Source organism: Panthera tigris, chromosome B2, assembly GCF_018350195.1.
Source record: "Panthera tigris isolate Pti1 chromosome B2, P.tigris_Pti1_mat1.1, whole genome shotgun sequence".
Classification (NCBI taxonomy): domain Eukaryota; kingdom Metazoa; phylum Chordata; class Mammalia; order Carnivora; family Felidae; genus Panthera; species Panthera tigris.
In genome coordinates, this window is record NC_056664.1 from 69,676,277 (window position 1) to 69,703,249 (window position 26,973).

General features: G+C 35.9%; 1 protein-coding gene and 1 long non-coding RNA gene across 2 annotated transcripts in view; both read right to left on the reverse strand.

Annotated features, from left to right (window-relative positions):
- Nucleotides 1-26,973, reverse strand: part of LOC122238674 — a 271,665-nt gene that overhangs the window by 67,293 nt on the left and 177,399 nt on the right. The gene's annotated exons all lie outside the window — the stretch shown is intronic.
- Nucleotides 13,235-15,193, reverse strand: LOC122238673 (probable ATP-dependent RNA helicase DDX43). Its single transcript, XM_042986698.1, has one exon. It carries the CDS (start codon nucleotides 15,185-15,187, stop codon nucleotides 13,370-13,372), a length of 1,818 nt encoding a protein of 605 aa, XP_042842632.1. The 5' UTR covers nucleotides 15,188-15,193; the 3' UTR covers nucleotides 13,235-13,369.

The window sequence follows — 26,973 nt, forward strand, 5'->3', positions numbered from 1 at the left end:
CAAACTACAGTGGGGAAGGATAGTTCTAAGAGATAATGAGCAGATCTGTTTGTCCTGAGGCACAGAAAAAAAGGCCAAGGTTTAAAGGGCAATTACAATACAAAGGAACCAGCCCTAGAACCCTGCCAAATGGTGGGGAAGCTAGTAGAAATCATTCAGTCAGAGGGACTGAGGAGTACCATGGTTTATGCTGCCCCTCCACCTTGAAAGCATGCATGGGAACAGGGTCTGGGTGCCCTAGCCAGCCTACTTCCTCGGGAACCCCAGGCCCCTAGCCCACTCCAACCCCAGCCATTCCACCAAGGCAGCCCCTGCCATCCTGCAAATGCACCCCTACCATGGCACATATTGGGACACTCCTGGTCAGCCTTCGCTACAGCTCCAGCCATCTTGCCAAGGTGACACAGATGTATAGACCCCAGAACACTTCTGGCTCACACCACTTAAGCTCCAGATGGCTTGCTAAGGCACCCCTGGCTAAGAGAGCTCTGAGACCTCCTGACTCATGCCTGATTTGGCTTCAGTCACCCCACCAGGGTGTTCCTTGCACTGAGTGACCTGGGAATCCTTGGACTGTGCCTGCCTTTGTTTCAGCCCTGCCAGAACACCCCTGTGTAGAGCACACTAAGACCCTATGCTCCCACACATCCCACCTTGGCACCAGTTGCCAGGGTACCCACTGTGCTAAGCACTGTGGGACACCCAGGCTTGGATCCATGTTAGCTTCAGCTGTCATGCCAGGGCACCTTCTACATCAAGAGCCCAGGGACAGCTCCAGCCCTCCCCCATGTTAGTTTTAGCTGTCCTGCTAGACTACCCTCTGTGGAGAGACCTGGGACCCACTTGTTTGCATTCACTTCAGTTTTAGCTGTTCTGCCAGAGTATTCTCTTTATGGAGAACTCCAGGACCACTCTGGCCAATGTCCACCACAGCTCTGGCCATTTCCCAAGGGCAGCCTCAGCATGGAGTGACTTAAGACCCCCACCCACACCAGCCACAGCTTTAGTCAGCCAAAGTCACCAGGCACATATAGCCTACAAAGTGGACAAAAATACACAAGACCTTATTTTCAAGTTTACAGGTAGCTGTTTCTGCTAATTCATAGAAACAAACACAGAAATTTAGGCAAAATAAGGAGACAGAGAAATATGTTCCAAATGAAAGAACAAGAAAAAACATCAGATAAATAATGATTTCAGGAGTAGAATCCAGTGATTCATCCTCTACATATAACACCCAGTGCTCACCCAACAAGTGTCTTCCTTAATGCCCATTGCTCATTTAGCCCATTCTCCCACCCATAATCCCTCAGCAACACTCACTTTGTTCTCTATGTTTAAGAGTCTCTTATATTTTGTCCCCCTCCCTGTTTTTATATTATTTTTGCTTCCCCTCCCTTATGTTCATCTGTTTTGTATCTTAAATTTCACATATTTAAGTGAAGTCATATATTTGTCTTTCTCTGACTAGTTTTCCTTAGCATAATACACTCTAGTTCCATCCACATTGTTGCAAATGGCAAGATTTTATACTTTTTGATTGCCAAGTAATACTCCATTGTATATATATACCACATCTTCTGTATTCATTCATCTGTTGATGGACATTTGGGTTCTTCCCATACTTTGGCTATTGTCAATAGCACTGCTATAAAAATTGGGGTGCAGGTACCCTTTCAAAATAGCACATCTGTATCCTTTGTATAAATACCTAGTAGTGCAATCGCTGGGTCATAGGGTAGTTCTATTTTTAACTTTTTGAGGTACCCCATACTGTTTTCCAGACTGGCTATACCAGTTTGCATTCACACCAGTAGTGTAAAAGTGTTCCTCTTTCTCTGCATCTTCAACATCTGTTGTTGCCTGAGTTGTTGATTTTAGCCATTTGACTGGTGTGAGGTGGTATCGCATTGTGGTTTTGATTTGTATTTCCCTGATGATGAGTGATGCTGAGCATCTTTTCATGTGTCTGTTAGCCATTTGGATGTCTTCTTCAGAAAAGTGTCTCTTCATGTCTTTTGCCTATTTCTTCACTGGATTATTTGTTTTTTGGGTGTTGAGTTTGATAAGTTCTTTATAGATTTTGGATACTAACCCTTTATCTGATATGTCGTTTGCAAATATCTTCTCCCATTCCAGCAGTTGCCTTTTAGTTTTTCTGATTGTTTCCTTTGCCAGGCAGAAGCTTTTTATACTGACGAGGATTCAATAGTTCATTTTTGCTTTTGTTTCCCTTGCCTCCAGAGACATGTTGAGTAAGAAGAAGTTACTGTGGCCAAGGTCAAAAAGATTTTGCCCGCTTTCTCCTCTAGGATTTTGATGGATTCCTGTCTTATGTTTAGGTCTTTCAACCATTTTGAGTTTATTTTTATGTATGGCATAAGAAAGTGGTCCAAGTTCATTCTTCTGTCTGTCACTGTCCAGTTTTCCCAGTACCATTTGCTGAAGAGACTGTCTTCATTCCACTGGATATTCTTTCCTGCTTTGTCAAAGATTAGTTGGCCATACATTTGTGGGTCCATTTCTGGGTTTTCTATTCTGTTCCATTGCTCTAAGTATCTATTTTTGCACCAATACCATACTGTCTTGATGATTCCAACTTTGTAATATATCTTTAGGCCAGAATTGTGATACCTCCAGCTTTGGTTTTCTTTTTCAGGATTGCTTTGGCTATCGGGGATCTTTTGCTATTCCATACAAATTTTACAATTGTTTCTTCTAACTCTGTGAAGAATCTTGGTGGTATTTTAATAGGGATGGAATTGAATATGTAGATTGCTTTGGGTAGTATCAACATTTTAACAATATTTGTTCTTCCAATTCATGAGCATGGAATATTTTTTCTATTTTTTTGTATGTGTGTCTTCTTCAATTTCTTTCGTAAGCTTTCTATATTTGCAGTGTATAGATTTTTCAGCTCTTTGGTTAGGTTTATTCCTAGGTATTATATGTTTTTAGTGCAACTGTAAATGGTATTGATTCCTTGATTTCTCTTTCTGTTGCCTCATTATTAGTGTATAGAAATGCAACTGATTTCTGTGCATTGATTTTATATCCTGAAACTATGCTAAATTCATGGATCAGTTCTAGCAGTTTGAATTCGTTCTTGTCAATTTGATTGCCTTTTTTTTCTTTGTGTTGTCTGATTACTGAGGCTAGGATTTCCAGTAGTATACTAAATAACAGTGGCGAGAGTGGACATCCCTGTCGTGTTCCTGACCTTAGGGGAAAGTATCTCAGTTCTTCCCCATTGAGGATGATATTAACAGTGGGTCTTTCATATATGGCTTTTATGATCTTGAAGTATGATCCTTCTATCTTACTTTCTTGAGGGTTTTTATCAAGAAAGGATTCTGTATTTTGTCCAATGCTTTCTCTGCATCTATTGTGAGGATCATGTGGTTCTTCTCCTTTCTTTTATTAATGTGATGTATCACATTTATTGATTTGAAGATATTCAACTAGCCCTGCATCCCAGGTATAAATCCCACTTGATTGTGGTGAATAATTCTTTTATTGTATTGTTGGATCTGGTTGGCTAGTATCTTGTTGAGATTTTTGCACCCATGTTCATCAGGGAAATTGGTCTATAGTTCTCCTTTTTAGTGGGTTCTTTGTCTGGTTTTGGAGTAAAGGTAATGCTGGCCTCATAGAATGAGTTTGGAAGTTTTCCTTCCATTTCTATTTTTTTGGAACAGCTTCAAAAAAATAGGTGTTATCTCTTCTTTAAATGTCTGATAGAAATCACCTGGAAAGTGTTCCAGCCCTGGTCTCTTGTTCTTTTGGGAGATTTTTGATTACTTATTCGATTTCTTTACTGGTTATGGGTCTGTTCAAATTCTCTACTTCCTGTTTCAGTTTTGGTAGTTTATCTTTTTCTAGGAATTTGTCCATTTCTTCTAGAGTGCCCAATTTATTGGTATATAATTGCTCATAATATTCTCTTATTATTGTTTTATCTCTGCAGTGTTGGTTGTGATCTCTTTCTTTCTTGATTTTATTAATTTATTTTGATCCTTTCCTATTTCTTTTTGATCAAATCGGCTAGGGGTTTATTAATTTTGTTAATTCTTTCAAGGAACCAGCTCTTGGTTTCACTGATCTGTTCTACCGATTTTTGGTTTTGATAGCTTTGATTTCTGCTCTAATCTTTATCATTTCCCGCTTTCTGCTGTTTGGGGGTTTTATTTGCTGTTCTTTTTTCAGATCTTTACGGTATAAGATTAGGTTGTATATCTGAGACCTTTCTTCCTTTTTTTGTAAGGCCTGGATTGCTATATACTTCCCTCTTTGACTGCCTTTGATGAATCCCACAGGTTTTGTGTTGTGGTATTTCCATTTTCATTGGCTTCCATGTACTTTTTAATATCCTCTTTAACTTCTTGGTTAATTCATTCATTATTTAGTAGGATGTTCTTTAATCTCCAAGTATTTATTGCCTTTGCAAATTTTTCTTGTGGTTCACTTCAAGTTTCATAGCACTGTGGTCTGTAAATAGGCATGGTATGATCTCAAGCTTTTTGTGTGTATTGAGGGCTGATTTGTGTCCTAGTATGTGATCTAATCTGGAAAATGTTCCATGTGCACTTGAAAAGAATGTGTATTCATTCCTTTAGGATGAAATATTCTGAATATACCTGTTAAGTCCATCCAGTACAGTGTGTCATTCAAAGCCTTTGTTTCCTTGTTGGTTGTCTGATTAGATGATCTGCTTATTACTGTAAGTGGGGTGTTGAAGTCCCCTACTTTTATGGTATCATTGTCAATGATTTTATTTATGTTTGTGATTAATTGATTAATATGTTTGAGTGTTCCACCTTGGGACATAAATGTTTACAATTGTTAGATGTTCTTGAATAGACCCCTTAATTATGATAAAATGTCCTTCTTCATCTCTTGTCCTTCATCACCTATATTTGTTTAAAAATCTAGATTGTCTGATATAAGTATGACTACTCCTGCTTTCTTTTGGCGACCATTAGCATGATAGATGGTTCTCCAACCCCTTACTTTCAATCTGAAGGTATTTTTAGGTCTAAAGTGGGTCTTGTTTTCATATAGATATATAGAAGGATTATATAGATGGATCTTGTTTTCTTATCCATTCTGTTACCCTATGTCTTTTGATTGGAGCATTTAGTACATCGACATTTAGAGTGAGTTCTGAAAGATATGAATTTATTGCCATCATATTGCCTATAGAGTTGGAGTTTCTGGTGACGTCCGCTGGTTCTTTCTGGTCTTCTGTTGCTTTTGGTCTTTTTTGTTTTGTTTCATCTTTTCTCCTCTCAGAGAGTCCCCCTCTCTTTCTTGCAGGGCTCATTTAATGGTCAAGAACTCCTTTAGTTTTTGTCTTGGAAACTCTTTATCTTTCCTTATATTTTGAATGACAGCCTTGCTGGATAAAGAATTCTTGGCTGCATATTTCTCCGACTTAGCACGTTGAATATATCCTGTCACTTCTTTCTGGCCTGCCAAGTTTCCGTGGATATGTCTGCTGTGAACCTCATCTGTCTTCCTTTATACGTTAAAGGACCTTTTTTTTTCCTTGCTACTTGCATACTTCTTTCTTTGTGTGTATTTTGTGAATTTGACTATGATATACCTTGTTGATGGTCAATTTTTGTTGAAACTAATGGGAGTTCTCTGTGCTTCCTGAATTTTGATGTCTGTGTCTTTCCCCAGGTTAGGAAAGTTTTCCACTATAATTGCTCACATGAACCTTCTACCCCTTTTTCTCTCTCTTCATCTTCTGAGATTCCTGTGATCTGGATGTTATTCTTTTTTAATGAATCACTGAGTTCTCTCATTTCTATATTGTGTTATTTTGCCTGAGCTCTCCTCTTTTTTTCCTGCTTCATTATTCTCCAAATTTGTCTTCTATATCGCTGATTTGCTGCTTTGCTTCATCCATCCTTACTGCTGTGGCAACCATTCAAGATTGCATCTCAGTTACAACATTTTTAATTTGTCTTGACTAGATTTTACTTCTTTTATGTCCACAGAGAGTGATTCTGTGTTTTTTTTTCAACAACAGCTAGTATCCTTATTATCACAATTCTAAATTCTAGTTTAGACATCTTGCTTATATCTGTGTTAAGTCCCTGACTGTCATTTCTTCCTGTTCTTTTTTTTGGGTGAATTCGTTCTTTTCAACATTTTGAAGGGAGAAAATGAATTAATAAAATTAAAATCGAAAAAGTAAAAACAGCACAAAAAAATGAAACAAAGGAAGATAGATCCTAGGAGTGTTTTAGTCTAGTTGTTGAAATAAGCTTGATAAAAGGTAAATAAAAGGAAAGAAAGAAAAAAAAAAGAAAAATTTTTAAAATAAAAAAAATGTATGCAATAAAATAGAATAAAATGAAATGAAGAAAGTAAAATAGAGTTTAAAAAATTTACCAAAAACATAAGGAATACAGTTAAGAAATTAAAAATTTTTAAAAACTTTTTTAAAATTACAAAATTAAAAAAAAATTTATACAAATGGAAAATAAAAATAATTTTTTTTCTTTTTCTGTAGCCAAGAATAAGGAAAAGAGAAATAAAAATGAATGGATGGATCAGAGAACAGAATGAAATTCAAAAGAAATTACATCCTGTTTCTGTCAGAAGTCAAAGTATGAAGCACTTTTTAGTCCGTACACTAAACAGGTGAAGAGACCTGTAGTCATCCTCTAGGGCTTGGTTGGTGCAGTTGGATGGGGCTTGGTGTAAAGGCTCCATTTCCACTAAGTGGCACTGCTTAGCTTACTGTGGTGGATTGGTGTGGCACTCATGTGAATGTATGCACAGGCACAGGAGAGGTGAAAATGGCATCACCCAGCTTCCCAGTCTCTAGCATCAGAACTCTGTGTTCTCACTGACTTGCCATCAGGCACCCCTCTTTTATCTTTGGCTTCTGGACACTCCCAACTTCTACACTGTCTGCAACCAAGCCATCAACCTACCAGGTGGCATCTCTGTCCTGATTTTTATCTCAGATGTGGCTGTGTTTCCACATCTTTCACTTGTGAGGGCCTTGTGACTTGGGCCCACTCCCACCCTCTGAAGAGGGTTGCACAGAGCAATGGCAGGGTGCTGGCTTGCCCCAGGAATGCCTGTGCAATGGTGCCATTGCAAAAGCCTAGAGACTGTGTCCAGGTGCCAGCCAACCCCAGTAAAAGTTCATGAGATCATGTAGTAGCAGTGGTTTGGGGACCATGGCAAATCACAACACACAACTGGGGCCAGGCTTCACCACACCCTGGCATCCTTGTTCCAACACCAGCAAATGTGGCTGTTCTCTGGGGTCCCCTGGTACCTTTTCCCATGGGAAGCCACATGACTTCTACCAAATGTCCTCCCATCAGGGGAACTGCCTCTCCCTGTGTGGTCTGAGGACCCTGAGGACCTCACTCTCTGCTCCTGGGGATTTGCCCTTTCCACCAGAGCACCACCAGGTATCAAGCTGCAGAATCTCTGACTCTGTATTTCCCTGTTATAGAGTCCTAACGGTATTTAAACCCTCTCCTTTTCCCTTTCTTGTTCAGACCCTTGTGGGTGTTTCCACTCTTTCTCTTCATCTGCTTTGAGGGGAGTGCTGTTCCTGTACTCTCCCCCATCTCTGTTCTCTCTCCACAATCAAACACAGATCACTACCTTCTGCAGTTTTGCTCTCCCCCAGTTAACCTATCACTGTGTATCGTCAAGTTCTGTGGCTCACGTTATGCAGATTGTTATGCTTCCTCAGATCAATTTTCCAGGTATGGAAAATGGTTTGCTGATGATCTAGTTGCATTTCAGGGATGAGAGAAGCAGAGAACGTCCATGCTGTTCTGTCATCTTGGCCCCTCCTCCCTAAACAGATTCATACTTAATTAAAGATTTTAACACCTCTTTCATTATTTGGTAGATCAAGCAGACAGAAAATCAGTAAGAATATAGGTGACCTAAATAGCACTACCAATCAACTTGATCTAATTGACATTTATAGAACACTTCATTCAATAGCAGAGCTTTTATTTTTTTCAAAATTACATGCAACATTCAGCAAAATACACCACATTTTAGGCCATAAAACACACGTTAATAAACTTAAAAGAATAGAAATCATACAATGTATGTTCTCAGACCTCAATGGAATTAAACTAGAAATAAATTATAGAGAGCTAGAAAATGCCCAAATATTTAGAAATTAAATAACATATTTCTAAATAATTGATGACTCAAAAATCCCCAAATAAATCTTAAAATATTTTTAACTAAATTAAAATTAAACTACAACATCAAAATTGGTGGGATGAAGCAACAGCAGGGCATAGAAAGAAGTTTATAGCTTTCAGTACTTATATTAGAAAATAAGAAAGATATAAAATCAAAAACCTAAGATTTAACTTTAGGAAGTTAGAGAAAGAAGGGTAGTTTAATCCTAATTTGGCAGGAGAAAAAAAGAAGTAATACAAATTAGAATATAAATTGATGAAATTGAAAACAAGAAACCAATAGAGAAGACTGTTTTAAAAATCTGGTTCTTTAACAATATTAACAAAATTAATAAACATCTAATTAACCCATCAAGAAAAAATGAGACAAGACACAAATTACCAATATCAGAATCAAAAAAAGGGATCAACACTACTACTAATAAAATACTACAAAAGACTTTATTTTTGCAAATTTGATGTCATTAAAATAAATTCCTTGAAAAACACAAACTACCAAGATTCATGCAAAAAGACACAGAAAAACTAAATAGCCTGAAGTTACTATTAAAACTGAATCAGTATTTTAAATGTTCATTTGTTTTTGTTTTTGGGAGAGACAGGGGGACAGAGGATCTGAAGCAGACTCTGCACTGACCATAGCGAGCCCAATGTGGGGCTTGAACTCCCAAACTGTGAGATCATCACCTGATCCAAAGTCAGACACTCAACTGGCTGAGCCACTCAGGAGCCTCTGAATCAGTATTTTAAAACCTTTTAAAAATTAATTACCAGACTCAGATATTTTCAGTGATGGATTCCACCAAATATTTAAGGAAAAATGTACCTATTCTCTACAATCTTTTCCGGGAAAATATAAGCAGAGAAAGTATGTTCTAATTTATTCTCTGAAGCCAGAATTACTTTAATATGTAAAACAGATGGCATTACAAGGAAGAAAACATCAGAAAAATATCTCTCATGAGCACAGATGCAAAAATCTTCCATAAAACAACAGTAATAAAATCCATCAATATGTAAAAAAAATTTACACACCAGGAACAAGTGAGATTTATCCCAGACACTTAAAGCTGACTTAACATTTGGAAATCTACCACTGTAACCCACCATGTAAGCAGGCAAAGATGAAAAAGAAAGATGCTGAAAATACATTTGACACAATCCAACATCCATGATTAAAACTCTCAATACTCTAGAATAGAGGGGGAACTTCTGCAACTTGATAAAGAATACTTACAAAAAACCCTATACTTCATATCATAATTAATGATAAAAGAGTTGAGAAAAAGAGATCATCTTACCATTTCATACTGAAAGCCCTAGCTAGTACAATAAAATAAGAAGGGAAAATTAGACTAGAAAGAAAGAAATAAAACTTTATTTGTAGATGACATGAGTGTATATAAATACCCAAAGGATCTGTAGAAAACGGTCTTGGAAATAATAGCAATATCACACTATACAACATCAGTATACAAAACACAGTTGCTTTCCCATATACCAATATGAATAACCGAAATTTGAAATTCCAAAAAGTACTATTTGCAATAGCACAAAAAAGGGAAATGCTTAGGTATCAATGTAACAACATGTACAAAACTGTATTCAGAAATCTACAAAACATTGATGGGTGACATCAAAGATTTAAATAAATTGAAAGATATTCCATGTTTCCAGAATGAGACTCAATATTCTTATGATGACAATTTTCCCCAAATTGTTTAGTCAACATAATCACTATTAAAATCTGAGCAAGCCATTTCACAGATATCAACATACTGTCTAAAATTTATATGGAAAGACAAAGGATATAGAAAAGTCAATAAAATATTGAAGAGTGGTAACACTGGAGGACTCACAGTATTTGATTTTAAGACTTGTGAATCTACAGTAGTCAAGAGAATGGCAGATGGCAGATGTTAGGAGCCAGGTTTCTCAGTGTTGGAGTAGGAAGTTATGGACAAGCAGGGGGAGAAGTCCAGAATGACCAATGAGGTAAAGACATCAGTATGAACTCATGTGTAGCTTAATATAAATATGTATAGATATGTGCATGTATAAGTATTATTATAAACATATATATGTATTATAAAAATATGTATATAGTTTGCTCTGTCAGCTGACAGGGTCTAGTAATGCTGACACCCAGGTAGCAAATAGCACAACTAAGGCACAGATCTTGGATCCTAATACAATAAAAGGAAGTAGGGCTCCTTAACAAAATGACCTCCTAGAAGGCTGTGTCAGTGGATATACAAGATGCACTTGGATAATACTGCTATAAACATCAGGGTGCAAACATCCCTTTGAATTAGTAGTTTTGTATTCTTTGGGTAAATACCTAGTAATGTGACTGCTGAATTATAGGGTAGTTAGTTCTAATTTTAACTTTTTGGGGAACATCCATTCTATTTTCCAGAGTGCCTGCACCCATTTGCATTCCCACTGACAGTGCAAGACAGTTTCCCTCTCTCTGCATCCTCGCCAACACCTGTTGTTTCTTGTGTTGTTAATTTTAGCCATTCTGTTGGGTGCGAGGTGATATCTCAATGGGTGGGGGCATGGGTTAAATAGGTGATGAGGATTAAGAGTGCACTTGTTGTAATGAGCACTGGGTAATGTATGGAAGTGTTGAATCACTAAATTGTACACTTGAAACTAATATTCACTGTATGCTAACTAACTGGAATTTAAATAAAAACTAAAAAAAAGACGCACTTGGAACATCTTGTAATGCTAAAAAAAACCCTCTGAAAAACAGAAACAAAACATACAAACAAAAAAATACATAATGATGCTATGTCAAAGAGATACAGGACTCAACTGAAAGAGTTCTCAATAGCCAATGCTAGAATAATTTGAACAACAACAAAAAAGCACTTCTATTGGATTATAATACAAAATGTAAAATAATTATTGATGAGTCTATACTAATATAAATGAGTGACTGAATAAATAAATCAGGAGAATAGATAAATTTCTTACTCAGAAGAATTCCAAATAGTTTATACAATATTCCTCATTCACAGAGGTAAACCACAATTCCCCATTCCTTAGTGTGAGTTGCATACAGTTACTTCCTTCCAAAGAGTATAGTATGGAAAAAAAAGGAGAAAAGAATAATATGGTGGAGAAATATGACAAATACTTCTTCAGCCAGGAGTTCAAGGGAACCAAAAGTGATAAGTCATATTGATAAGATACACTTGGTCATGATGAGTATGGTACTTTAACTTGTGGGTTTTCTCCCCAAAACCCATCACTGAGAAACACAGCCAAGAGGAAGTAGGACACATCACAAATAAATGGATGTGGTATCGGGAATGGGATCCTGGAATAGAAAAAGGTTATTTGGTAAAAATAAAGAAAATCTGAATAAAGTATGGACTTCAGTTAATAACATAATAATATTGGTTCATTAGCTGTGACAAATTACTAACTATAGTAATACAAGATGTTAATGATAGAGAAACCTGGGTGTAGGATATCTGGGAACTCTCTGTACTCTTCATAACTTCTGTAAATCTAGAACTATTCAAATAAAATGTCTATTAAAAAACTGAGCAAGTATTTTCTGTATCCCCTATTTTCTACTTTCATTTCTCTTCTTCCATGTTTATGCTGTTTATTGATGTTTTACTAAAGTCTTCAGTTTGAAAAAAGGTTTATGACTGAAAGACATGCAGCTTAAAATGGCATAAGTCATAAGATTGGATACATACATGTAGGGACTGGATGTAATAATTTTTATATTTATTTTTGCATATATTAAATGCTTGATATGTTGAGACAATAGCTTGATTAAATAGCAAGAACATAACTATGGATTAACAAAGAGCAGTGTGAACATGACCTTAGACAATATTTTATCTACTAAAAGGACTCTGGCCAAATAGTTGGGGTAACTGGTAACACCACAGCTTTTAAAACCCACAAAAGGATCACATCAAGAATAAATGAAAAATTATAAGCATTTATTTGACAAATCTAGATATGCCTGAAAAAGTCCTTTTTCAATGTTGACCTTTCAACAAACATAAGCACTATTTTTATACTCTGCAGATTCTGGCCTAAAAATGAAACTTCTGATTCGGACAGGCCGTAGTACGTCTTTTCCTTCATAATAGCTTCTCTCTGCTTCTACTAAGATTTGCCACAATTAAAATGATTCTCCCTCCCTCCTCTCCCCCTGTCATGTCCCTAGAAAAGTCCTATTTCACTACTAGATAGAGCTGCCTTTTTTTGTCTTTTAGAACTGCCTTGCTTTTTATTAGTGCAAGCCATTTGCATGAGAAAATAGAATTCTATAGACAGAAATGACACTCACTGGGCCACAAGTCTACTTCCAAAGGGAGAGTATCCTGTGGATGCAAATGGAAAAATCAGCACCTACAGAATTTTTAAAATGTATAATCTAACAGATCTAATCTCACTTAGTGATACTGTTTACATAGAATACCAATGAACTTCTCCCACTAAACTAATGTCTGCTTTATACCTGGGATTTGGGGCTATATGCTTCTCAGCTTTTTCCTTGAAATAACTTAGCCTTAACCATATTTAAATGGGAAAACAACACAAAATACCTTTTCAAAGTCAATTTTAGTAAAATAATCCTTTCCTCATGTGAGTTCTGTAAAGATAACATAATAACCATGTTGGAAGTGAAAATACAAGATGGCCCTGGCTCCCAAAGAAAATCTGATTAAAATGGAAAAGTTACACTTACTTATAAATATCAAATGTTTTCACCATGGGAACAGAAGTACAAATAAAGCTGTATGAACAGCTTCACTTTACATAACTTACATTTACTGAGAATTTCTCATGTGTCTCACTGACCTTAGCATATATTAAGGATTATATTTTCACAGTTTGAATTGTGTTTGAATGAGTTTAATGTAATATTTGGCTATAATAAATATATGGATCACTTTTGATTTTTATTTTTTATTTTTATTTATTTATTTTTTTTCAAGTTTAAATGTTTGATTTTATTAAAGAAGGTATAAAATATTGAATTCCACCTTTTTAAACACTATTTTAGAATCAGTCATCTCTTCATAGAGCCAGCATGTTTGCAATATTTCCACATATCCTAAATAGTATCTCTAAAGTCTCGAAATCTCCTATAGGTAGGCTGGTACCACTTTTCAACAAGGACATTAGTAATAACATTTCTTAGGTTTTCCTTGGGGTTTTCCCAATTTTTCCATTTCTCTTCTCAGTTTATTTGCCTTGTATCTCTCGGCCATTGCCATAAGTTCATCTGGGACATTCTGATGTGTTCTTTCCAGAATGTTAATTAACTCACCAGCGATCCTCCAGTCATTTCTAGTGATGAGGGTAATAGACATTCCAGTCTTCCCTGCCCTTCCTGTGCGGCCTACTCTATGTACATATTCTTCAATGTTCCGGGGGAAATCGTAATTATAAACATGTGTGATGTCGTGGACATAAAGACCTCGAGATCCTAAGTCTGTTGCAATCAGTATTCTTATTTTACCTGTTTTAAAGTTTTCTAATACTTTCTCTCGGTCTTTCTGTTCTCTGTTGCCGTGAAGGGACTCCACTGATATATGTTGCAGGATCAGGTCACTTGATAAGTGATCGGCAACAGCTTTTCTACTAACAAACACGATGACTTTGTCTTTGGGAGACATGTTTTCTAGAAAAGTTTGGATATGAGATCGCTTCTCTTCTTCTGTGGTGACAATTATGTTTTGTTTCACCGTACTTACTGCAATTAGGTCCAAAGTACCAGCATATACAATCATGGGCTCTTTTAAATAAGACTGTGCAAGTCGACGGACAGCATATGGCCACGTTGCACTCGTCATAATTGTCTGCCTGTCTGGGCGCACATCTAATAAAATCTTCATTATCTGGGGTTCAAATCCCATGTCTAGCATCTTGTCAGCTTCATCTAATACCAAGTAAGTTATGCTTCTGAGGTCGACAAAGTTATTCATTTGTAGATCATTCAGTCTTCCAGGAGTTGCAATAATAATATCTACTCCTTTTTTCAGTTCTTGTATCTGACCATTTCTATTTCCTCCACCATATATACAAACACTTTTAAGGCCTTTATATGAATACTTAGAACATTCCGCTTGTACTTGAAGAGCTAATTCCCTAGTGGGTATAAGGACTAACATTCCGGGTCCGTTCCTTTTTTCTCTAATTACAGGCTGTAAATCGAGATGGATGAATCCAGGCATTAGGTAGGACAATGTCTTCCCTGTTCCAGTTTGGGATACTCCTATAAGATCTATTCCTTGTAGGACTATTGGCCATGTCTGTGACTGAATTGGTGTCGGCTTCCTGAAACCTGCCTTTTTAATGTTTTCCACAACCTCAGGGTAATGTTTAAAGGCGTCCTCAAAAGTACAGGTAGGATTTGGTATCTGAAGCTTCTGACCATTTTTCAAGTCATCACACATTATATTATAATTTTCTTTCCTCCAACTTTCTACTTGCTCTTGTGACATTGAACTTGTTGCTTCTGACTCCTTGTAAAAATTTTTCTTAATTGCAGGTAAGTCAATTCTAGGCTTTAAACTGTAACTTTCTTGTTGTTTAACATTATCTGTCGCTGTTTTGGCCTTGGCCTTCATACCCTTGCCACCGAATATCTTGACCTGTGCATCAGGATAACCTTTTATTATCTGTATTTTTGTGTTTGTTGTACTTTGTATGTCTTTTATTTTTGACCCACCACGACCGATCACAGCGCCAACCCACATGTTCTTCAATCCAAAGCAGAGCGGCGGTTCGTGGGCACCAGGCGCCACAGGCTGCGGAAGACCAGAGGAATTCCTCCAGCCGCCACCTCTGCCGCCCTTAGGGACCCCCTGACCTCTTCGATTTGAATCCTTCGATTTGAAAGAAAGCCTCCTTTCTGGAGCCCGGGACACTGCCGAGCTTCGTCGGGTCGCAATGACCCACGAGGAGGCGTTGGCGTCTGCTTCTTGCCTCGACATGGTTCCTTGAAGAAGATCCGACGCGTCCGACGTAGCTCCAGTAGGGACCTGCACCACACCCCCGTGCCGTTGTAGTCTTCCACTTTTGATTTTTAAAAAAACACTTTTTAAAAATTGTCAATTTTTATTTCTTTAAATCATCTCATTGCACTTAAAGCCATCTGTGACAGAGAGGAGGATGAGCTACTATTTTCATCCTATCTTGTACAGATTGCCCCATTGTGACTACACTGGTCATAATAACATAAGTGTGGACAAGTTTATACTACCTTATTTGTAGTATGATGAATCAGTGGCTCCATATAGCTACACAATTATTTTCAGGTTCATTTGTAATATTTCATAAGAATAAATGAATATATTATTGAGATACTGAGAGGTCTCTAAAGGTGGCTTGGAGAGTAATGGTTAACAGTGGAAAATGATGCTAGCTACTCTACTGGATACTCATGACCTACTTCAGTAGTTTGAAGTTATCTTTAAGAAGTGACCACTCAGTCATAGATTATACTTGCCAGTCATCCTTGTATCTCAGTGGGGCTTGTACTTGATTCCTGCCAGTGGAATGTGAGCAGAAATAATATGTGACACTTTCAGGTCAAGGTAGTTTTGAAGTGGAAATAGTTTACTATGTTCTCTTTCCCTCTGTCAGCTGAATATGAATTCGAGATGATCTTGGAAGACATTTGTTTGTTGATGTTATAACCTCCAATATCCTGGGTGTCTAAATGACTACATGAAGTAGAATTCTCTAACCCAGTAACCAAAAGCACCTGCACAGCATAGTGAAAAATAAGCATTTACTATATTAGGGCACTGAATTGGTTTGTTAAATTGGTTTGTTAAAATCTGGGAATTGGTTTGTTAAAATAGCAAGCATTACCCCACCTCACACAGCAAAGGCATACTTTACTGACCTTCCAGAAACATAATGGACTGCTTTGCAAGTCCAAGATAGTCTGGATGTGCAGAGGGTGCAGAAAACTTGAGCACTAGCCTTTAATTCTGACAGTTAAATAGAGCCATACAAACAAATCCCAAATAAACCAGTTGTCTTGGGTATAAATGTAAAACCCATGAAAGTTACTATAGAATTTTTCTAGATGTTTTAACTATTTGTTTCCTACAGCAAAATAGATCCATTTTATTTAGCATGATCTTTATTTTAATTATTTTTTTTATTTTTAAGATAATTTATTACCAAATTGGCTTACATAAAGATTGTTATCCCTTTTAAAAATCATAGTGATGTTTTGGTGTTGGTAAAATAATATTTACATGATTATAGAATACACTTGCTATTGTAGATATAAACCTAAAAACTGTGATCACTGTTAGGAGTATCATTTTATAATACATCTAGGATTATGAAAGAAAGGTTTAAGAAGGAGATCATTTTCAGTTGCCACTAAAAAGAAGCCAGAGTTTATTACCTGGTTTCCAGGGAATTGCTATCCTTCAACAGAAGAGCTCTTTTAAAGACCTGATTTTCTATGACTGAACTATATTCATGCTGTCAGCTTGTGCTTTAGGGGGGAAATATTCAAGACCTTGTTAGAGAAAGAATGTGGGATAGATGAACTTTTCAGAGGAATATGGGTCTTGTTAGCAGGTTAATTAGTCTCAAATGCTCCAAGAACATGTGATAGAGTAAGACACCCAAAGCACCTAAAGTCTATGTTTGTGTGTCTTTTTTGGCCAAGTTGTCATTCTTGAGCCCTTTTATATTCTTTCATATTCATCTCCATCTGCCCTTAGCACTATCTGGAGGGAATAAAAAAGAGGTAAAAGTATCAATAAGTTAATTTTGCTACTTTTTGAACTTAGAGAAAAATCAGAAAGCAGGAAAGAACTTTTGAAGGGTTTCACCCTACTTGTAAGTTAACAAGTAAGCCTGTCCGTTTTGTGGATGCTACCAACAGACACAAGACACCTAGATTAGAGACAAAGGAACTTACTACTCACACCAATGTCAGCAGTCAGAACATCGGAAGTTATCATACTTCCTCAAACCTAATTTCCAGGGTTTCTGAGTCCAAGACAGTGGGCATAGGAAGATTCTGAACTCACATACTTCCATGGACACAACCAATCTACACCTATATATAGAGCAACTCCACTTGAAGAACTGGGGGCTTATTAAACAGTTTCTGTACAACAAAGGATAGAAGGACCACATAGCTAAAGATAGGAGAGACAGCAACACAGTAACCATGGAACTCTCATGCGACAACCCACAGAAAGGAGGGATATCACTAGAGAGTCCGCACAAAGATTTCCCCAACCTGAGGCACAGAGAACAAACAAACAGTAGTTTAAAGGGCAACTATTACAAATGACTTACCCTAGAGCATATGTCAAGTGGTGGAAAAACTGCTGTAACTCTCTCTGGGGTCAAAGGTGCTGGTTAATGCCATGGTTTACATTTCCCCTTCACCTTGATAGTGCATGCAGGACAGGTCTATTTAGGTGCTCTAGCCTACCTGCTAGAGCCACTGTAGTGAGCTTTGGGCCCCTAGCCCACACCAGCTCCAGCCATCCCCCAAAAGGTGGCCCCTGCCCTAATTATATCCATCCCACTAAGGTAGCTCTAGAATGGTATGCACTAGGAAAGCCCCATCCATCCCACCAAGGTACCCCCTGCACAAAACAGTCTGAGTATGTCCACCTCAGCTCTATATAGAGTAACCCTGGCCAGAGCATCCTGGAAGCCCCCTGGCCCACATTTGCTCTAGTTTATGCCACATCACCAAGACAGTTCTGGTGCAGAGTGCCTGGGACCATCTGGCCAAAGGCCAATGAAGGTCTGGCCATCCCATCAGTGTGGTGACACAGCAGAACACCCCAGGATTCCTGGCCTGGACATACTCCAGCTCCAGCCAATCAGCCAAAGCCATTAAGGATATGCAGTCAACAGTGGGGACATTCCTACACAAGACCACTCCTTCAAGACTGGGAGAGGTAGCTATTCTACCTATTCATAGGATAAAATGTAGAAAATCAAACAAAATGAGGAAAAAGTGAAATGTTACAAATGAAAGAAGACAACAAACCTCAGAAAAAGAACTAAATGAAATGGAGAGACCCAATCTGCCTGATAAAAGTTTCAAAGTAATTGTCATAAAAATCTTCACTAAAGTTGAGAGGAGTGGATAAATTCAGTAGAAACTTCAACAAAAGATACAGAATATTAAAAAAGAACCAATTAGAGCCGAAGAATATAGGAGCTAAATGAAAAATACAGTAGAGGGAATCAACAGCAGATTAAAGGATGCAGAAGAATGGATCAGTGATCTGGAAAACACAATAGCAGAAATCATCCAAGCTGAACAGCAAAAAGGAAAAAGAATTTTTTTAAAAAAAAGACTAAGAGACTTCTGGGATATTATCAAGCATACTAACATTCACATTATAGGGCTCTCAGAAGGAGAAGAGAGAAAGAAAGGAACAAAAAAATTCATTTGAAGAAATAACAACTGAAAACTTCCTAAGCTGGGTAAATTCAGGTCCAGGAAGCACAGAGTCCCAAGCAAGATGAATGCAAAGAGATACACACCAGGACATATTATAATTAAAATGGCAAAGTTAGAAAAATCTTAAAAGGAGCAAAAGAAAACAGAGTCACATACAAAGAAGTGCTCATAAGACTATGAGCTTTTTCAGCAAAAATTTTGCAGGCCAGAGGGAATGGCACAGAAAGAGAAAAATCTACAACCACGAATACTGTAGACAGCAAAATTACTATTCAGAGTTGAAGGAGAGAGAGATTCCCAGACAAGCAAAAGCAATTTTGCTTTTCATCATTGCATTTTGCAATTCATCACCACTAAACCAGCCTCATAAGAAAGGCTAAAGGGTCTTCTTTCAGTGGAAAAGGAAAGGCCATAACTAGATATTTGAAAAATATAAGAAAAAGTAGCACCGCTAAAAGCAAATCTAAAGCAAAGGCAGTAAATCAGCCACTTAAAAGGTTAGTATAAAAGTTAAAGGACTAACAACTGTAACTATAATAAGTGTTGAGGGATACACAAAATAAAAAGATACCAAATAACATGTTAAAAACATTTAATGGGGTGGGAGGAGTAAAAATGTAGTGCTTGTAGAATGTGTTCAAACTTAAGTGACTATCAGCTTAAAATAAACTGGTATATGTGTTAGTATAAATGACCCTCATGGTAACCACAAAACAAAAACCTACAATAGATACATAAAAAGAATTTTAAAGCACGGTGGGGGGGGGTGGTGCTGAGTGGCTCAGTCAATTAAGCATCCCACTTTGGCTCAGGTTAGGATCTCAACAGTTCATGAGTTTGAGCCCCATGTCGGGGTCTGTGTTGACACTTCAGCCTGGAGCCTGCTTAGGATTCTGTGTCTCCCTCTGTCTCTGCCCCTCCCCCACTCATGCTATGTCTCTCTGTCTCTCTGTCTCTCTCTCTCAAATAAATAAATATTAAAAAAATTAAAAACAAAAAATTAAAAAAAATTAAAAAGCACAGGAACCAAATAGAACACTAAATAAAACCATCAAACCACAAGGGAAGAGACGAAAGATAGAAGAAAGGAACAGAGAATAACTGCAAAAAAGCAAACAAAAAAAATAAATAACAGAAAACAATCCAAAATATAGCAATAAACACATACCTACTGATAATTATGTTGAATATAAATTGACTAAATGATCCAATTAAAAAAAAACCGTGACAGAATGGATAAAAGAAATAAAACCCATATACATGCTACCTACAAGACCTCACTTTAAATTTTTTTAAGTTATTTATTTTGAGAGACAGAGAGTGCATGAGCAGGGAAGGGGCAGAGAGAGGGAGAGAGAGAGAGAATTCCAAGCAAGTTCACACTGTCAGCATGGAACCTGATATGGCGTTTGAACCCACGAACCATGAGATCATGACCTGAGCCAAAGTCAAGAGCTGGTTGCTTAATCAACTGAGCCACCCAGGTTCCCCCAAGAGACTCACTTTATATCTAAAGACACACACAGACTGAAAATGAAGGGATGGAAAAATGTATTTTATGAAAACAGAAACAAAAAAAAAAAGCTGGTGTAGCAATACTCATATCAGATAAAACAAACTTTAAAACAAAGACTATAAAAAAGGACAAAGAAGAGCATTACATAATTATAAAAGAGTCAATATACAAAGAAGATAAATCATTAGTAAATATTTATATACCCAAGATAGGGACACCTAAATATATGAAACAAATATTAAAGGACATAAATGGAAAAAGTGACAGTAATACAATAAAAGTGGGGGACCTTAATACCCATTTACATGGGATAATTACATGTGGATAATCTAGACAAAAAAATCGATGGGGAAAAAATGACCTTAATACTTTAGACCAGATAAATTTAATAGATATATACAGAAATTATCATCCCAAAACTTGCACACAGAACATTCTCCAGGATAGATCGTGTCAATTCACATGTCTCACTAAATTCAAGAAGACTAAAATCATATTAAACATTTTTTCCCACCACAATATGAACTAAAAATCAAGTACAAGAAAAACATGTGGAGGCTAAACAACATGCTACAACATGAGATCAATGGGTCAATGAAGAAATCAAAGAGAATATAACAAAAATGTCCCAAGGCAAATGGAAACACAAATTTCCAAAATCTATGGGATACAGCAAACCACTTCTAAGGAGAAGTTTACAGTGATACAGGTCTAACATAAAACAAGAAAAACAATCTGATTTTATACCTAAAGGAACTAAAAAAAAAAAAAAGAACAAACAAAGCCCATAGTCAGTAAAAGGAAAATAAAGATCTGAGCAGAAATAAATGAAGTAGAGATTTTTAAAAAATACAAAAGATCAATGAAACTAAATGCTGGATCTTTGAAAAGATAAGTAAAATTTATAAAGCTCTAGCTAGACACATCAAGAAAAAAGGAAAGAAGACTCAAATAAATAAAATCAGAAATGAAAGGGAAAAAGCTACATTTGGCACCACAGAAATATGAAGGATCATATGAACAATAATACACAAACATATTGGACAACTTATAATGAATAAATTCCTAAAAGCACACAAACTTCCCAGACTGAATCACAACGAAATAGAAAATATCACTACACTTATTACAAGTAATGAAACTGAAGCAGTAATTTAAAAAAACTGCCCAGAAAGCAAAGTCCACAACCAGATGTCTTCACAAGTGAATCTACCAAATATTTAAACTAGAGCTAATTCCTATCCTTCTTAAAGTATTCCAAAAAAAATGAAGAAAAAGGAAGACTTCCAAACTCATTTTATGAGGCCAGCATTATCCAGATACTGAATCCATGTATATACATGATCAAAGAAAAGCAAGAAAGGAAGCAAGGAAGGAGGGAAGGAAGGAACGAAGGGAGAAAAAGAAAATTATAGGCCAATATCCCTGATGAACATGGATGCAAAAACCTCAACAAAATATTAGCAAACCAAATTCAACAATATATGAAAAGACTCATACTGCATGATCAAGTAAGATTTATTCCAGTGATGCAAGGATGATTCAACATCTGCAAATGAATCAAGATGATACACCACATTAACAAAAAAAAAGATAAAAATCATATCTCAACAGATGCAGAAAAAAGCATTAGACTAAATTCAGTATTCATTTATGATAAAATTCTCAACTAAGTATAGAGGGAATGTACCTCAACATAATAAAGGCCCTATATAACAAACCCACAGCTAACATCATACTCAATGGTGAAGAGCTGAAAACTTTTCCTCTAAACTCAGAAACAAGATTGAAATGCCCATGCTTTCCATTTTTATTCAACATGGTACTGGAACTCCTAGCCATGCCAATTAGGAAGGAAAAGGAACTAAAGTCATTCCAATTGGGAAGGAAGAAGTAAACCTGTCACTCTTTGCTAAGGACATGACACTATATATAGAAAACCTTAAAGCCTCCACCAAAAAGTATTAGAACTAATAAATGAATTCGGTAGAGTTGCAGGATACAAAATTAACATACAGAAATAAGTTGTGTCTCTATACACTAATAATGAGCTATCAGAGAGAGGAATTTAAAAAAAAATCCCATTTATAATTGCAAATAAATTTGACCAAGGAGGTGAAAGCCTGTACTCTCAAAACTATTAAACATCAAAGAGAAATTGAAGAAGACACAAATAAAGAGATATTTTGTGCCTGTAGACTGGAATAATTAATATTATTAAAATGTCCATACTAATTACAGCAATCTACAGATTTAGTGCCATCCCCACCAAATTACCAAAGGAATTTTTTGCAGAACTAGAATAATCATAAAATTTTTGTGAAACCACAAAAGACCTCAAGCAGCCAAAGCAATCTTGAGAAAGAAGAACAAGCTAGAGGTATGATGCTCCAGATTTCAAACTGTACAAAGATATAATAATCAAAACAGTGTGGTACTTGCACATAAGCAGACACATAGATCAATAGATTAGAATAGAGAGCCCAGAAATTAAGCCATGCATATATGGTCAGTTTATATATATATGACAAAGGAGGCAAGACTATACAATGGGCAAAAGACAGTCTCTTCAATAAATGGTGTTAGGAAAACAGGACAGCTATGTGAAAACGACAGCTATGTAAAACTGGGCCACTATCTTATACCATACATAATAATACATTCAAAATAGATTAAAGACTTGAATGTAGGGGTGTCTGGGTGGCTCAGTCAGTTAAGCGTCTGACTCTTGGTTTTGGCACAGGTCATTATCTCACAGTTTGCAAGTTCGAGCCCCATGTTGGGCTCTGTGCAGACAGTGCAGAAACTGCTTGGGATTCTCTCTCTCCCTGTCTCTTTGCCCCTACCCCACTTGTGCATGCTCGCTCACTCTCTCTCTCTTTCTCAAAATAAATACATAAAACTAAAAAAAAAAAAAAAAGACTTGGGGCGCCTGGGTGGCTCAGTCGGTTGGGTGACCGACTTCGGCTCAGGTCATGATCTCGCAGTCGTGAGTTCAAGCCCCGCATCGGGCTCTGTGCTGACAGCTCAGAGCCTGGAACCTGTTTCAGATTCTGTATCTCCCTCTCTCTCTGACCCTCCCCTGTTCATGCTCTGTCTCTCTCTGTCTCAAAAATAAATAAACGTAAAAAAGAAAAAAAAATTAAAAAAAAAAGACTTGAATGTAACATTTAAAAACCAATAAACTCCTTAAAGAAACCATAAGCAGTAAACCCTTTGACATTAGGCTTGCAATATTGTTTTGAACTAGTCTTCTCAAGCAAGGGCAAAAAAAAAAAGCAAAAATAAACAAATAGTTTCACATCAAACTAAACAGCTATGCACAGAGATGGAAACCATCAACAAAATGGAAAGGCAACCTACTGAATAGGAGACGACATCTGAATGTCATCCATCCAATATGGCGCTAATATCCAAACTATGTGAAGAATTTATACAAATTAATATTAAAAAATCAGATAACCTAATTGAAAAGAGAAGCTTAATAGACATTTTCCCCAAGAAGACGTACAGATGGAGAATAGGCATATGAGAAGATGCCCAACATCACTAATCAACAGGGAAATACAAAATTAAAACCACAATATCACTTTATCCCTGTCAGATTAGCTATTGTCAAAGAGACAAGAAATAATAAGCATTGACAAGGATGTGGAGAAAAGGAAGCCCTCTTACACTGTCAGTGGAAAAGTTAATTGTGAAAAAAAGTAAATGGTGTGAAAGTTCCTCAAAAATTTAAAAATAGAATTACCATCGGATCCAGCAATTTAACTTCAGACAATTAATACAAAGAAAACGAAAACACCAATCCAGAGAGATACATGCATCTCTATGTTCATTGTAACATTATTTGCAATAGCCAAGACATGGAAGCAACCTTAGTGTTCATCAATAGATGAATGGATAAAGAAGATTTTTCACACACACACACACACACACACACACACACACACACACACACAGGAATATTCCTCAGTTATAAAAATAACAAAAAGAATAAAATCTTATTATTTGGGATGACATGGACAGATCTAGAAGGTATTATATTAAGCGAAATAAACCACAGAGAGAAACACCAATGCCATATGATTTCATTTATATGTACAATCTAAAAAATAAAACAAATGAACAAATAAAACAAAACAGAACCAGATTCATAGATACACAAAACAAAATGTTTGTTACCAAACTGCGGAGGATTGGGGCATAGGCAAATACATGAAAGGGATTAAGAGGTCCAAAATTCCAGTTATAAAATAAGTCATGGGTGAGGGAGGGGGGCACCTGGGTGGTTCAGTTAGTCAAGTGTCCAACTCTTGATTTTGGCAAAGGTCATGATCCCACAGCTTGTGGGTCGAGCCCTGCATCAGCCTCTGTGCTGACAGTGAGGAGCCTACTTAGGATTCTCTCTCTCTCTCTCTCTCTCTCTCTCTCTCTCTCTGCCCCTCCCCTGCTTGTGGTCTCTCTTTCTCAAAATAAATAAATAACTTAAAAAAAATAAAAAGAGTCATGAGGATGTAGTAATGTACAGCATAGTCCATAATATTTTAATAACTTTGTATTGTGAAAGGTGATAACTAAACTTATCATGGGATAATTTCATAATGCATAAAAATGTTGAAAAACTATGATGAAACTAATACGATATTGTGTGCCAATTATACTTCTTAAAGAAAACTAACTTCCACTTCAATTTAAAAAAACAACAACAAATAATTTCCACAAAGATATAAAGAGGATCAAGTAACACTGGAACACATAAAGGACTGCCTTACAGGAGAGGGACCCTGAGCTTAGAAAATCTGAATCTTTATCCTTTATAAAGGATAGCATGCCAGATCTCTGTTCTGGAGGGTAATACTATTATCTTCCAAGGATGTAAGCAAGCCTATCTTCATTCCAGAGAAAGATACTACACTTGTGTAGTATAAAAACATCCTTGAAAGAAAATAATTCAGAACAAAAGGTAGTAAACAAGGTCACATTCTCAAGATGTATACAAATGCAAAACTCACAGATATGAGAATTTTCTCTCCCTGTCCTCAGGATCTATATATTTGAACATTCTGCACTTGTGTAAAGCATGGCAAGGTTAATTAACTATGTAGAACAGAGTTTAATAAATACTTATTTGTGATTGATTGAATTAACTATCACCAACCAGAGATTTTTTTTTTAAATATATACAGCTGACCCTTGAATAATATGGGTTTGAACTGTATGGGTCCACTTATTCCAAGATTTTTTAAATAAATGCAGTACAGTTCTGTAAATGTCTTTTTTCTTCCTTATTATTTTCTTAATAATATTTTCTTTTTTCTAGGCTGCTTTATTATAATAATATAGCATGTAGTACATATTACATAAAATATGTGTTAGTTTATTGGTAAAGCTTCTGGTCAACAGTAGACTATTAGTTTAGTTTTTGAGGAGTCGAAAGTTATATGTAGATTTTTGACTATACAGGGGGTTGGTGCCTCTCACCTCCATGCTGTTCAAGGGTCAACTCCACATACATGTTTGTATTACATATTAAATGTATTATTTATATATATTTATTATTCTATGTATACATTTATTACATGTACGTATTTATTATTTACTATATTATATATAATACATATTTATTATACAATACAAAATACATTTATTATATTATAAATATAAATATATATTTATAACAGATATTTATGTATTATATACAGTTTATGTATATACATATATACTGAATATACTGTATATATGTACTGTTTATGTATATACATATATACTGTATATGTATATTCAGCTTATGTATTATATACAGTTCAATTATATACAGTTTGATTATGTATTATATACAGTTCAATTATATACAGTTCAATTATTTATGTATTATATGCAGTTCAATTATATAAAATATGTTTTATATATAATATATATTAATTATATATATACATTATTACATATATGTTTATTAATATTTTACATGCTTATGTATTATATATTAAAATACATATGTCAAATATTTTATTTAGTTGCATTTATAATGGAGATAAGTATTTACTAAACCTATTTTACATAGTTAATTAACCTTGCCATGCCTAAGTTCCCTAACTTGTAAGACTAAGATAATAAATTGCACTGTTTTGACATTTAAATGAGACTATGCTTGTAAAACATAAAATTTTAGTTCCTTATACATACAAGTTCAGAAAATGTTAGCTCTTTCTGTTTTATTATATTAATGTTTGTATTTTATCATGTTTTTCAAATCATCTGTTGGCTGCTACTTATTTTACTAGGTAATCATTAATAACTATCCATCTGTACAGATACATGTATACATATATATTATGATTTGAGCATTTCAAATGTATTCTATCTATAATTCTATTCTATTCTGTTTCTTTAGAATATAAGAATATCGTCTATTATTGATTCAAGTAGACTTATGCTGAAATATAAAATCAAGTTAAAATAGAGGAAAGATGAGACTACAATGTTCCTGACCCCTTTAGGAAGTAGCATATTAATTCTCTCCTCCTTTGTAGATTGAATCCTTTTAATAAACTGTGATCCATAAAGTATAGGAAAAGAAATGCAGTTTGGGAAGGAAACCAAAAGAAAGGACTTTTATTAAAAGCACTATGATTTTCCCTTCAAAGAGTATTCATAAAGAGCCTGTTAAAAGGGAGTGAAACCTTCTGTTCCTGTGGGAGAACACATTAGGATTTCCTTTGTTTCTTTTTTAGACTTGCATCTACCAAGAATCTCCTTTTTAATAACAGGGCTAGATCATGCTGCAAAACATATGA